The following is a 15,000-nucleotide window of genomic DNA, read 5'->3' as shown; positions in this document are numbered from 1 at the left end:
TAGTTATGGACAATTCTTATTTAAGGTAGATATTTCAGACAGTGTTGTCATGAATCATGTGATTCCTCTCATTCTATGCTATTCATTTATGGTGGTGGTATTGTGTTGAAAGCTTCCACAGTACTCCTGAATCTGGGCCCTGATAGTGGGGGAAATCATGAAATTTAACAGGGTATTTGCAGTATGAAATATTAAGCAAAGGTAATTTTTCACAATACCCTTGCATAACCTATTGCGATGATTTTGGTATTGGTGGATTCCGCTTGTCCTCTAGTACATATATGTTGCAATTATGCCAAAGAATTCCGTGAACCCCCACACTCTTACCTGTGATAACAGATAAACTAACAGTGATACAATAACTTGAAGAAGATAATGCCTTACTGTGCTGCAATCCCCCCCAACCCCCTCCCATGAAAATACATAATTCCCCATTTATGTATGGCAGGACAGAGTGCAGGACTGATTCTACATCGGTTGCTTGTGCATGTCAGTCGTATGCTTTGCCCAGCTGTGAATATGTGGAGGATACTTTGTCTTCCTTTGTGGCGGTTAGGGACAGTAGCTCCCTAGGAGCAGGGTTACAGGGGGCACAACCCTGTGTAATAAACAATGTAGTAGCTCATTCTATGTATATTATTTATATTTTACCCTGCAGTTTCCTTGGTACCTCACATGCTCTCCCTTTGCTATTGGGGACAATATTGTCGCTAATGGGGGGGGTTCAACAGCATAATATCAATATGTTTAGTTAATAGAGCGTATAAGGAATTTATCAATACCAAAATCGGCACTATCAGTTACGTAAAGATATTCTGATAAATTAATGAAGCAAATTATTTTATGTACTAGAACATATGAGAATCTTCATATAATAATATTTTGTGGAGGACTGCAATCACCTCTAAGTGGGGGTATTGCATCCACTCTGGAAACTCAACAAATATATACATTTCAAACTGGAAAGTAGGCTTATTCACAAGGCTCTACTTTTATTAGGGAAGATCATATAAAGGTGCAGGAGACAAAGGTGTTCTTCAAACACATAGTCAGATTATACTTAAGAAATGTAGCAACAATCACTCATATGGAAAGGAAGGAAACATGAAAAACTCTGCCCACATTTCTAATGTCTGACAATAGATGGGGTGTGATGTCACATATGTTGTGTTTAGTGCCATCAACTAACCAGACAGAAAAGCAAGAGGAAAAATATCTGATCCTGAAGAATAGAGAAGACATGGATTCCATGGAAGTTCCCCCATAGAATGTTGCAGTAAAGGATTATATTTTGCCTAACTTTTCATACCTGACTAACCCACGAATGTCCAAAGATGTTGAACTGTATTGTGAAGACTGCCGAGTCCCCCTGACTTTGTGCCACTTGCTGGTCGAGTGCTCCAGTCTTCCATCTCTTCGAGAAAGGCATCTGTCCAACTGCTGGAGACAGAATGGTACCTTCCACCTCTTTCTAATCCTGGGAGAAAGATGCCTAACGTCTCGACATGAGGTTCTGTTTTTTATGAGGGAAGCTGGTATTCTCATTAAATGTAATTAAATTAATTATTTTACTATTTTAACTAAAGTTTTTATTTTTTATTTATTTATTATAATTCTTTTCTCATTATCTTTGATTTACATTTCTAATTAATAATTTGGCGCCATATGACCATGCTGTTGTAGTAATAGGTGTGATTTTCACTAATCAATCAATCAATCAATCAATCAATTAAACCATGTTAATTAAGGAGTGAGGTGAAGTTGTGTTCTTGCACCAACAGTTTTCAACATAAGCCTAGACTGGATAATAGGTAGAGCTACTTTCCAGAGCCACTGTGAGCTACACTGGGCAATATCAGGATCACGGACCTTGAGTTTTTTTCTATCCTCTCTGAGTCTCTAGGAATCCTGGTTTTGGCTCTTGATGCATTTAAGAATGAGTCAAAGCCTTTAGGGTTACAGGTGTCTTGGACCAAAACCAAGATTAACCCATTTACGATTGGTGTCCCATATATGAGACAACCGGAAAAATAAACATTGCCGGGCATCCTGCCAATGTGATGTTGGATCAGAGCTCGCACTTTGAATACATTGCGGGCCGCAGCTGGTGCGTGGATGGATTCTGGGCCGGTCCTGCGCGTGGTGTATGCATGTGGTGAGAATATTGAAGCCACAGAGAACTTTACACACCTTGATATAAAGTTCATGACTCTGGACTGTCAGACCATGAAGTCAGCCAACAGATTGGCCTGATAGCAGGTGTCATAAACTCAGTTGACAAGAGTATTAATATTTGCTGATACCTCTGCAGAAGGACCAAGGTATGTGTCTTCAAGGCCCTGATACTGCCAGTTCTGCTTTATGGAAGTGAAATCTGGACACGATCTAGTGCCTTGGAGTCACATCTTAATGCCATTTGTTACAGGTCCTTTTGCTGGATCACGGGGTACAGTTGGTAGGACCATGTCCCCAACCAATGTTTATACTGTGAGACTGGCATAGGACCTGTTTCTTGCACAATGCAGGACCCCCAACTCAGGCTATATGGGGACCAATCTTGTTTCCCTATGAACAATCCTGCCCATCAGGTCATCTCTTCCTGTTACAAACCTTGGTGAAGGAGGCCCACGAGATGGCCTAGGAAGTCGTGGCTTGGACAGATTGACCAGACCTGCCATGAGGAGTTAGAGATGGGCTGAGGACCTGTCTGGAGGCTTGCCATGAGGAACTCTCTGACTGGAAGCAAATGGTGGATCCGGCTATGCACCCCCACTGGTGTCAGTGCTATTGATTGATTGATTGATTTATACACCTTTGATAAGATTGCTCTCTCCTTCCCTAAGTGTAGACCTGTGCTTCCTAGGATAAGAATCACATGTTTAAGTGATGGTGATTATAATGTAGATAGAGAACATAAACCAATTTCTGTTTATCCAGCAATAGCTAGAAATGACATGAAAGGCAATAGCTAAATTGAAATTGAAAGAAAATCCAGTTTCTTACTGTATTATTTTAATATTCCAAATGATACTTGCAAATTTTCTCTATGCTTCGTGTGAAGTCAAGAAAGAGGAAGATTAGGTCTTTTGGCTTGTATGTATAAGTCTGTTTGTATTTGATGATAATATTGATTACTTTAGTGGTAAATAATATAGTAATCAGCAACTTTTACCTAGATATATATATGACATTGATTTTGCTATCTTATGAGCTGATGTAACATAATTTTTAAAATTTGATCTCTTATATCATCTGACTGTATTTTATTGACATCCTTCCTTCTGGTACAGAAACACATGCCTATGACTCATGATGATTCTCAAATGTTCGTCTCTCCTGGAGATGAGCAAGTCATTTAAGTAGGCAGAGGTCGCTGCTATCACTTATCAACAAAATGTAAATAAGGACAAGACATTGTTTCACTAAGCATTTTTATCTTTCAATAATGTAGTCTTTACACATAACTGGCAGCCTTGCAGTATGTGCCCTCTTGCATAGCTCACAAGAAATGTCTATATATAAGTTTGAATCTGTAGTACTAGATTTGACTTTTCTTTTATGTTTAGCGATAAATTGCAGTTGTAAAGCCCAGGTTAATGCCTAGCCAGCCTCCTTCCAGTTGACTCAACAGTCTAATGAGTACTGGAATAGGTTGAGTTAAGGTTGTGGCAGAATAGAACTGGCCTCTATATTACTTGGTACATCATCCTGCACCTTAGTTTGCATTCTTTCAAAAAAAAGTGTTATTTATTGAAAATATTGATAAAATCCTAGGTATCCTCTTGATTCATAACTTATGATAAGCTGTTGCAAAATCATGCAGATCATGTACATATAAGGTAAAATTCATATAATGTGACTCAACAGTGAATTTATTCTGCCAACTACCTTACATATGCTTTCAGATCTTGAATACTTGATATGTTCAAATTCTTTGCAGCTGATGACTTTTTCTTCAGCATGCTTATTACTTTTTCTTCACTATTTGTTCTCATAATTTGTACATTTATTGAAAGACCATATATGGTGAAATTGTTAACCAGTACTTTGCTCTTAGTTGTTTTCTTGTATTATATAAGTATTTCCTTTTTTTGTTTAAATCGAGTGATGGATTTGGTGTCTTACAGTAAATGTTAGGCATCTTCATTACATGGATACTTTATAGAAATCCTGAACTCAGACTTGTAACAATTTGGTAACTGCTTCTATACTTTTTCTTTCTGGTTCAAAAATTCTCAGCTTATCATTTCATCTTTTCTCTTTTATGAGTAATGTTTACCATGAGCAGTGTTCATTGCAACAAATGTAGAAAGAGGTATAAATGAGAATGATTATCTTCACAGTACAGTCATACCTTCATCAGAGATACATGTATATATGAAGAAGATATTCATTCTCATTTGTATCTCTTTCTAAGGTCTGTCGTAATCCAAGGGGCATCCAAGTGATTGTTTTTACAGTATAGATCCATCAGAAAAACATAAAGACTAATCATAATGTAACATTAGTTTTTTTTTGTCTTTTGTCTGCAATTTGCTGATATAATGTGCTCTACCTCAAGATACTGAAAGAATTGCTCTATGACAATATAAAGTTCTTGCATTGATCTTTTGTTACTGCCATGTCTTTTTAGATTGTGCAGATTTAGTATTACACCTATGGATGGTATCATTGCTTGGTACAGCTAGGTGGTATTAGTTAAGCCAAGGAGTTTGGTGTTCATGTAGGTATGGATTTAGATGGCTGTATGATACAGAGTAAAAAATCCTAGAGTCAGGAATTAACTTCAGGCTTTTTATGCTGTTTTATATGTAATTTTCATTTGAAATATATTTTATCATTACAGTTTTAACCCCACAAGAGTAAATATAAAGCAAGAAACATTCTGTGGCAAAAGAGTATTTATTTGATAGTATTTTCATCAATGTAATCAAGTACAGTATTTGTGTTTCTATTGAAATAGCTTTGTAATCTCATATATGGTACTGTAATATTTTGTGGTCGCTATATAACTCTTCCAGTGGTTACAGCAAAAGCGACACCTTTCATGTGATAGGAATCGAGCAGGTGGTAAAAATTTATCAAGTTGTTAGATGCATTGCTCCTACCTCAGTTATTTTCATGCATATTAGTACTTTTATTGGATAACTAGAACACAGCACGACTCACCATAAGATATCAGATACCATTTAGGATATTATATTCCAAACTACGAGGTACCAGTTGAAAAGGTGACTAGCACAGTAATACAGCTAGCTGTCAAGTGTGGTCATTCCCATTATGTCACAGATGTGGGAGGAGCTTAGCCACATACCTTGCCTCCGATTATGAGACAGCTTTTGGGTGTTGTGGCGCGTCATGTGACACCTTGATTGTAACGGAAAAAAAAGGCATAGGTCTTCAAATAAGCTCACTTTTACAAGGCACTGTACTTGCTGATGTAGGGAAGAAGTGTCTATTGATTTGCTTCCAAATGTGTATATATGTATATTAATTTTTCATTGAAAAAGTATGAATTAGGTATGGGTATATAGTACTAATACTATACCAACTTTCACGTTCCTTGATAATGCATATTCGCAAGTGATTATAGCTTGTGTGATATACAGTAAAAAATAGAAATTGAAAATTTGTTTCTTTAATCGATTATAATTAACATTTGACCTTCAAAAAACATTATGGGTTTCACGTTAATTTTAATTCTGTCTCATTACAGATAAGGAAGGAAAAGCTGTACATCTTGGATATGCTGAGAAGTGTTCGTTAGTTGCTCTCACACAGCAGGTGACGCATGGCCCATATGATCCCGTTTCTTCACCACCAGTTGGAGTGCTGGATGTTGTTGGAAAAGATAGAAGGTATGTTAATGGAGGAAAAGATTTTCTGCATAGGGGTTGATTTGAATAAGCCTTTTAATAATTATTTTTGGAGTATTCAATGCCAATCTATTCAGGTGTTTAGATATAATTTTAGCTCATGTATATCATTTCATGATTAAGATCAAACAAACATGAGCCTAGATTAAAGTTGATAATTCTGTTTAGTAAATTAGATTATGCTAATATACCACAAACTTTGCTAAAATGAAAAATGTACTAGGATATGAGATAAAAAAGATTAGAACACTGTAATGAAAACTTCAGTATTAAAATTATCTTACAGGCTAGCATGGCAGATGCTGGGGTCAATGGGCCGAGAGGTGGCCATGGAGCAGTTTGTAAACAAGCTGACCGATCTTGTTCCAACCTTCCGTCCCTATGTTGAAGCACTCTGGGCAGACAAATTAGAGAAGGAGAGATTAGCGTACGTAAAGAATGTAGAGCGAGGGAGTGAGAGAGGAAGAGACAGTGAGAGAGTGAGAGGTTTAGAGGATGCAAGGATGATTTTGAAAGCGTTGAAAGCGTTGAAAGCGTTGAAAGCAATGAAAGGGTGAAAGGGTGAAAGGGTGAAAGGGTGAAAGGGTGAAAGGGTGAAAGGGTGATAGAGTGATAGAGTGATAGAGTGATAGAGTGATAGAGTGATAGAGTGATAGAGTGATAGAGTGATAGAGTGATAGAGTGATAGAGTGATAGAGTGATAGAGTGATAGAGTGATAGAGTGATAGAGTGATAGAGTGATAGAGTGATAGAGTGATAGAGTGATAGAGTGATAGAGTGATAGAGTGATAGAGTGATAGAGTGATAGAGTGATAGAGTGATAGAGTGATAGAGTGATAGAGTGATAGAGTGATTGTGACTGTGTGATTGTGACGGAGTGACGGATTGACGGAGTGACGGAGTGACGGAGTGACGGAGTGACGGAGTGACGGAGTGACGGAGTGACGGAGTGATGGAGTGACAGAGTGAAGGAGTAATACAGTGATATAGTGATAGAGGATTAAACAGTGTGAGGTGATCTTGTTGATTAATTTGTGATTGGTGAATAAGTTAGGTTTATTAGAGTTTATGAATTTTTTAGTGTTAGATAGCCTCGTAATATTAATCTTTGATGCTGTGATTTTTAGTTTACTCATTGTTTTTACATAGAGTGGCTCCACAAGTACGTTATCCTCAATGAGTTGATTATTGTTCCTGCCAGTCTCACCTGAAAGATTTATAATTATTTTTTATTGCTATTGGTATTAGCAATGATAAGGAAAATCATAATATCAGTGATAATAATAGTAACATTGATATAAATAACATGGCTGAGCACTTGTGGAACCATCTATGTGCAAACAAAGTTTATAAAAAAAATACAGTCGACAGTGTGATCACCTGGCAGCAGTGGGCTAAAGTGTAGGTGATTGCATACATCATGAACATCATATTACTTATTACTGAATTGCAGGAAATGCTATAGCCTGTGAAACAGTATGTTGCTACATCTTGTATTTTTTCATTGGTTCCAGGAGAGAAGAAGAAGAAAGAAGGAAGGAAGAGGAGGAGAAGAGAAAGCTTGAGGAGGAAGAGAGGAGAAAGGAGGAAGAGGAGAGGAAAAAGCAGGAGGAAACAAAGTAAGTAACAGTAATTTGAAGTACAGAATAGGCTTTGTATGTATATCTTTGTCATTTTAGAAACATCTTGCCAGGTACTATAGTAGTGGTAGTATATTGGTAACAAAAAAAAGGTATTTTGAAGGTTACAATGGAAGCAGAGTGGGGTGATTGATTCCATACATGAAATGAGATATGGAAAAAGCATTCATAGTCTCCTCCCTTTGTTCAAAGTTCTCTTGCTTTTTTGCTGCCATTGTCAAGGCTGTTATCATGTGTGAGTTTATAATAGTCCTTCTTCAGTGCTTTATGAAATAGCTTAGATCATGCAATGTTTGAAGTGGCTGCTTTCATCCTATAGTTCTCTCTTCTTGTAAAATTCAGTCAGTCACTACAGAATTAGATCATGTTAGATAGATCATAACAAGAAGTCAAGGAACAGATTCAAAGGATGATGAGGGTAGTGATAATTGGAACATGAATTGATTTTTCTTTACTCTGTTAGTAAGAGTTAAAGCTTAAAAAGATACTTTAAATCATTTTTTCACACTACTTTTTGTTCCTTTATCGAATTCTGCATTTATCCTAGTGAATATCCTTAAAGAAGGAAGAAGAAGGGGTCTTCAGATAATGTGGTATTTCCTTGCTTTCAAAGGCATGCTCTTTTTATACACTGCACACAAGGCAAATTTTAGTGGAAGCAAAAGAAACAAATTATCACAATCAATGGAAGTGTTAATTGAGCACAGATTAAGTTGCATTTATGGTTCACATTTTTACCTAAATGGTAGACAGATCCACTATTTTTTCCCACTAATATTGTCACAAAGCATTGTACAGCACAAGACAGATACAGGCAGGATATGATCACAAGTGAAAGAAAAGACAAAATACAAATATATCATAATTTTCATTTCATCTAAGGTCAGAATGGTATTTATACAATATTAAAAAAAATTATCAGGCAAATATTCAGTGCAATAATGTCTTAAATGACTGCATCTCACCACCTTTACGAGAAGATATAATCTATGCTGACATAATCTGTATGTAGACTGTAACTTGAAAACATGTATTTTCAGGCGACAGATCCAAGAAGCTCTGAATCAACAGACCTATGAGCAGTTCCGCTCATATGCTGAGCAGCAGTTTCCTGGCAACCCAGAACAGGTTTGTAAAGGATTACTTTGTTTAGAATTATTGACAAGGCTTGATTGTTTGCAAATCTTGTTTATTTTTTAATGCTTGTTTAAAGATAACACTGCAGATTTTTGTGTAGTATGCTGTAGTAATGCCTTGTTTTTTCTTTAAATATTTGTAGCAAGCAGTGTTGATAAGGCAGCTTCAGGATCAACACTATCAGCAGTATATGCAGCAGGTTTACCAACAACAGCTCCTCCTTCAACAACAACAGCAGGAACAGCCTCAAACAGAGGATGGAAATTGTCAAGTGTGTAGTTTGTCACAACTTATAGGAGATAGAAGAATATTACGTCAAGTTATCTTTTGACTATGAGTATACTGTGGCAAGATCTGAAGAATGATATGTTTTATATCATTAGTGATCTTTCAGAATTTCTTGGGCATTCATGCACACGCTTCACTTTAAATTTTTTGGCTGTGATCTTTAACAGATACTTTATACCAAGATACTTTTATTTTAGGTTGGTGGTGAGAGTCAGACAGAGGGTGGTGAGGAAAGTCCGGCACCTGAAGAAAATGGACATGAGTCTGATGGTGGTGAAGAAGATTCTGAAGATGAAGGTGAGTATGACGAATTTGAAGACCGTAAAACTAAAGGGTGGGACAGTTGCTTTAGCAAAGTTCAAGATTACAAAATTGATATGATGAAATTGATATTTGTAGATTGTAGAAATTTTGTTTGTCAGCAGAATTTTATTATTTGCTGCATGGATTCCATTCCAGAAACATCCCAGAATGTTGCGCCAGCCTCAATGTGGACAAGACGAGATATTCAGGATTTTAAAGAATCCATTCGACGAGAGGGTGGAGATTCAGTCATTAAGGTTGGGCATGGAGAGACTGTAACGGTAAGTTTTTATGATTTTTTTCGATTGATTGAAAATGAATGGTGAATAAAGCAGTGGAGTGTAGTGGATTAAATTGCCATGTGAGGAAATGGGGTACAGTAGACTGGTGTACAAATGATTGGCATGCAAGCGAATGGCTTATTAGGGAGTGGTGTGTTAAGGAGAATGTAGAGTGGAGTGGAGTGGAGTGGAGTGGCTCCCTGTGATGCAACTTAGTATGGAGTGCAGTAGAACAGATTAAGGGTGTGAAATGAAATAGAGCAGATTGGAGAAGAGTTTATTTGAGTGGAATGGAACATTTTAAGAGGTAAAGAAATGTCAGCATGTAGTCAAATTAAATGGAGTGATATAATGGACCCTATTTCCCTTGCAAAAGTCACCCTGCACCCTGCAATTAGGTTAGTGTAAGCCATAGGGTGACACAGTTATGTGTATAATCCATGGCCCATTTATGACTCCAATTGTGCTTTGTCTTTTATTAAGGGCAAATGTGGAATTAATTGGTGTCATCATCAACTCCACAGATATGTTTATTTTCACATAAAAGCATTAATGTCAATCAACTCATTGGTAGAATGCCAATTTTGATAAGTTTAAGGTAATGATAATTTTATGCTGAAGCCATAGCAAATAAATCAAAGAAGTAGTGGTAGCTTGTATTGCTTACCACAATTGCTGTGAAAAATAATTGTGTTCCTAACAGAACTGTGGAATTAATGAACCTTGACCATTCAATAGTTTTGTTTATCCCATCAAAATATATTATTATTTATTTTTCAAAAATACTCCTTGCCATATACTAGTGCCTTATTTTATGATGAATAGATGATAATTGAAGCCAAGTATATAACATCCATACAAGATTATCTCTGGTAGAAATCCCATGAGTTTCAACCAATTTGATAGATTTGCAGACAGCCTTGCTAGGTAAATGATAAACCTACTAACGACAGGTGTCCCACATATGAGATACTCTGAAAAATAAAAATTGCTGGGCATCCCGCCAGTGTGACGCTGTATCAGGGCTTGCGCTCCGACGCAGCAGCGGGGCTGCCCTGGACTCTGCCCGCCCACCCGCCAGTGTGACGCTGTATCAGGGCTTGCGCTCCGACGCAGCAGCGGGGCTGCCCTGGACTCTGCCCGCCCACCCGCCAATTTTGTAGCCGCCCAGAATCTTTTATTTTAGGCTTCAAAATATACCAGCGTTAATGGGTTAAAGAAATATTCTTCTCAGAGTTTAAAAATCATATTTCATAACAAGTTATAATTAACCTCTAAAGACTCAGCCTTGCCTTCCTTTTCTGCTACAAAAAACATAAAATATTCTAATTTGAGGAAGGCCAATTTTGATCTATGATATTTTTGTGGAGCTCATTAATAGATATTTTGTTTTAGTATGTCTCATAGTAATTGAGCAGTGAAGCAGTACATAGTGATAAACATTACTGGTGCCATAGAGTTCCATTGGTCCTTGAAAATACTATTTTTTCCTACTTCATAATTACACACAGACCCAAGCTTTTTGATAAGCCCCCCCCCAAAAAAAAAGAAGAAAAAAGTTCAGGTAACAGACTCCCTCTGGAGGCAAGTCAATAGGTAAGGATTTTTTTTATTAGAAATTTATTTTTTGAGAAGTGATGTAATGAACCTGTTCGTGGACACCACCTCACTCTAAACCCTGCCTCCGAGACCTAGTTATAATAATAGAAAAATATAACTGAAATTTAAGTTTAAGATACAAATCTTGCTTATTTTTTAAAACCTTAGTCAGAGGGCTGCCATTTTGATATTGAGATGATGCACACTCGCCCTATGCAGTATTGCCATGTATCAGTTAATGCCAATAGAATGATACAGTTGCTGTGGCGCAACTGCTTTGGGATTCATAATCTAGCCATTGTGGCACTATGGGTTGTGTTTTTGGTGGTATTTTTGAAAACCAGTTGTATTAGATTTGTGGTAGGCAAGAATATAGCGATAACATTTTTTGAGCCAGCATTTTTTTGGGCAAAAAATACAGTTGGTCGGGTTTCCTAAATCATTTTTTTTTTTTTAGCCTAAGTATATTTATCTTCATTTTTTTTTTTTTTTCATTTTATGATTTTTTATTTACTTTGATCAGACCATTTTTATCATTGAAAAGAGAAAAATAATTAAAACTAAAACCAAACATGTAAAAGTATCAAACAAAGAGGTATATAATATCTAAGACTATGGAAATACAAATTGAATATAAATTGAAGCATAGTATCTCTAAACAGTGTTTATAACTATAAATGAAAAAACAGATTAAATGAAATTATGAAGATACAATAATGAATGTATTAAGACCATATATACACATAAGAAGCATCTATATTCATAACTGGAGATCCACAGTAACTTCTATATCATAGCAGAGTTTCATACTGGGTTAATAGGTATTTTTTGAGACAACTTTTGATACTACCTAAAGTGGGGTTTCATTCTTAATACAAGTATATCTTTACTCCTAAATATCTATCTGTGACTGTCACTGCAAAGACAATTAAGGGGAGTTGCAATCTATGATCATCCCTTCATAGGTCTCTGTCATTCATGCCATGGGTAAAATAGTCATAGTTCAAAGTCACTTGGTTTAGACACTTGTACATATAATAAGCACACAGTACAGTAATAATGTCTGAAATTCTATGAACTTTTAGTCTAGCATAGGTGGGGCTAGTATGATCTCTTATGTAACTCTTCAATTATTCATATAGTTTGCTTTTGGGCTGTGATGAGGTGTGAGAGCAAATCTTATGTGCTCCACCCCGTACAGTAATACAATATTTAATATATGAATGAATTAAAGAATATTATAGGCTATTTATAGTAAAACATTCCTATCATCAGAGGCAGGGCTTCCATGGTGGCACGGGGGGCACCTCTCCTCCAGCAATCTGATTGGCCACCCTGCGTACCCCCGCAGTGGTCATTAACTCGTCCTAATGTCCATCATTGCGTAAAGTTCTTTACCACATTAGAGAATTCTTCTTTATACTTGCAGTGCTCCTTCACTTGACAAATAAAGGGTTTGATATGATTGGCCTAGAGCAACAAAAAGGTATAAATGGTTTGGAATACTGGGGTTGTTTTAGGGGCTTGTAACAGGAGGAAACTTGCGAAATAGTACCAGAATAATTTACTCACACTCCCAACATTCCATAAACAGTGATAAAGTGTGGGAAACCAGCCCACCAGTTTTTGAGAGGCTATGCTTCATTGAGTGCCCTTGGATTGAATGAATGTCGAAAATCCAAATACACCCACAGATTTTAGGTGTTAGCCATTGCTAAGTTATCCCAATTCCTTTTTACAGGTCCGAGTTCCTACCCATGAAGATGGAACATGCTTGTTTTGGGAGTTTGCCACTGATAACTATGATATTGGCTTTGGTGTCTACTTTGAGTGGACAAAAGATACAAGTAATGTAGTGTCTGTTCACATCTCAGAGAGTGAAGAAGAGGAGGAAGAGGAAGAACCTGAAGGTAGTTGATGAATGTTATGTTCTATTCTTTTAAAATTAATATCTAATATCCTCAGCTTATATTTGGTTATCATTTGATAATGGAATGTCCTACCTTAAAAATGTATATGTATTTGTATATGCATATGTATATGTATATGTATATGTATATGTATATATATATATTTATATGTATATGTATGTGTATATGTATATGTATATATTTATTTATTATTTATTTATATATATACTGTATATATGTTCATCCCAGGAAAAAAACAAAGGTTGAAAGATCATGCACCTTATTTACAGGTGAGGGTGATGATGTTGAGAGGTTAGCTGGCCGCAAGCACGAGAATGGCCGACCAGCCCAGTCAGTAATAATTCCTGTGTACCGACGAGACTGCCATGAGGAGGTGTATGCTGGGTCTCATGCCTATCCTGGCACTGGCGTTTATTTACTCAAGTTTGATAATTCCTACTCCCTGTGGCGGAGTAAAACCTTGTATTACCGTGTTTATTACACAAGATGAAAAAGGAATCAGGCATCCACAGACCTGGTCCTTGTTTCCATGCTTGTAATTCCTATAATGGGGGTAGGGTCAGGCTTATGTATGGTTGGAAGATGTTACTGTAAATTTTATTTATCAGAAGAGTATGTATATGGAGCTACTGATATTTTTTAGAAAAATTGTAGGTAATGACCTCAAAAGAAAAAGAAAACATAAATTATGGGAAAATTCAGTCGTTTGACTGATAATGTATGCATATTCAATTACTTAAGCTAATGTAAGATGCTATATTGATATGCAAAGAAAGTTTATTGAATCATGTTTGGATATTGTATATGTAAGTCATCAGATAAGCTCTGATCCATTCCTGAAGGTAAGAAGTATTTAGCCTGAGAAATTATTCTTTGAAACTGTAAAAGATAGTTTTTCTTATATGGATGAAAAAATTATTTATTTGTCAGGATGATTATCTGTGTAGAGTATATGAATATAAATTATATCAAATTAACCATAATTTTCTTGACCAAGTATCAAGTATTTGTGTCTTAACGCAACATAATTTTTCTCTTTTCCTCATCGTCTTTGCTTCTCCTATTTTTCCTCTTCGTCCTTACTTTTCCGTCTTTTCTTTCCTTTTAGCATTTCCCTGCTCACCTCTCACCTCTCTCGTCTGCTCTCTCTTGTCTCTCCTCTTTCCATTTTCCTTTCTCCCTTCACATAGACAAGCATACAAATGCAAACATGGACACAGACAAAAACACAAACACATAAACACATTTGAATGCATGCAAGTATGCACATACATTTTATTGTAAATATATGAAAAAGAAAAACAATAAATCCTTATTGCTTTGTTGTAGATTCTAATTCATTTTATTTTATTTGTAGTTTTGAGTATTGTGTTTTTAGATATTGTTGCAGAATTACTGATAATTTGACTAGTTGGGTATTTGAGGATATAGTAAAATAGAATAATTATTTTTATGAATTTGGCATTTTTTTACATTGTGTCTGTTGATACTGCATTAGATGGCTATTTCTGGAAACTCATGTCCATTCGTCCTTTTATCCAATATTACAGGGATTTGGCAGCTTGAACGCACAAATGATAACAGTAATGATAGAGGAAAAAGAACAAGAAATTCCTACATATGTTTAACTTTATAACTTTTACCTTTAGTTATAATTATTCACCAATTAGAAATGCTCAAAAGTGAAAAAAAGTAAATATATATATCAGATACATAAAAAGTAGGGATCTTGTACAGTTTATGGGGTATGTTTTACTTTTATCAAAAGTGAAATAATGGCATATTTGTGGCAGACAGAGGACGTACCATTCATGATATTTTTTTATGTTCATGATTGTGGAATAAATAGGAATTTAAGTTGCGGTGCATGTTTACGTTTACGGATTTTTCTATATTTTTTCCCTTTGCCTTCATGTTACTAAAACACTTTAATTCATTTGTGAAT

General features: G+C 36.0%; 1 protein-coding gene across 1 annotated transcript in view; it reads left to right on the top strand.

Moving 5' to 3' along the window:
• The window catches only part of LOC113818790 (Golgi resident protein GCP60), a 17,732-nt gene that overhangs the window by 911 nt on the left and 1,821 nt on the right, over positions 1 to 15,000 (top strand). Inside the window, exons 2-10 of the mRNA XM_070114268.1 lie at positions 5,717 to 5,858; positions 6,163 to 6,303; positions 7,391 to 7,495; positions 8,557 to 8,644; positions 8,796 to 8,924; positions 9,139 to 9,238; positions 9,401 to 9,525; positions 12,866 to 13,034; positions 13,325 to 15,000. The exon at positions 13,325 to 15,000 is cut by the window's right edge and continues 1,821 nt beyond it. Of these exons, the coding sequence (XP_069970369.1) occupies positions 5,717 to 5,858; positions 6,163 to 6,303; positions 7,391 to 7,495; positions 8,557 to 8,644; positions 8,796 to 8,924; positions 9,139 to 9,238; positions 9,401 to 9,525; positions 12,866 to 13,034; positions 13,325 to 13,545 (1,220 nt within the window). The 3' untranslated portion in view covers positions 13,546 to 15,000. The remainder of the gene's footprint in view (positions 1 to 5,716; positions 5,859 to 6,162; positions 6,304 to 7,390; positions 7,496 to 8,556; positions 8,645 to 8,795; positions 8,925 to 9,138; positions 9,239 to 9,400; positions 9,526 to 12,865; positions 13,035 to 13,324) is intronic.

This window comes from Penaeus vannamei, chromosome 35 (genome assembly GCF_042767895.1).
Source record: "Penaeus vannamei isolate JL-2024 chromosome 35, ASM4276789v1, whole genome shotgun sequence".
NCBI lineage: Eukaryota > Metazoa > Arthropoda > Malacostraca > Decapoda > Penaeidae > Penaeus > Penaeus vannamei.
The sequence above is the reverse complement of the archived record's forward strand: the minus strand, read 5'-3'. Positions and strand labels throughout refer to the sequence as shown.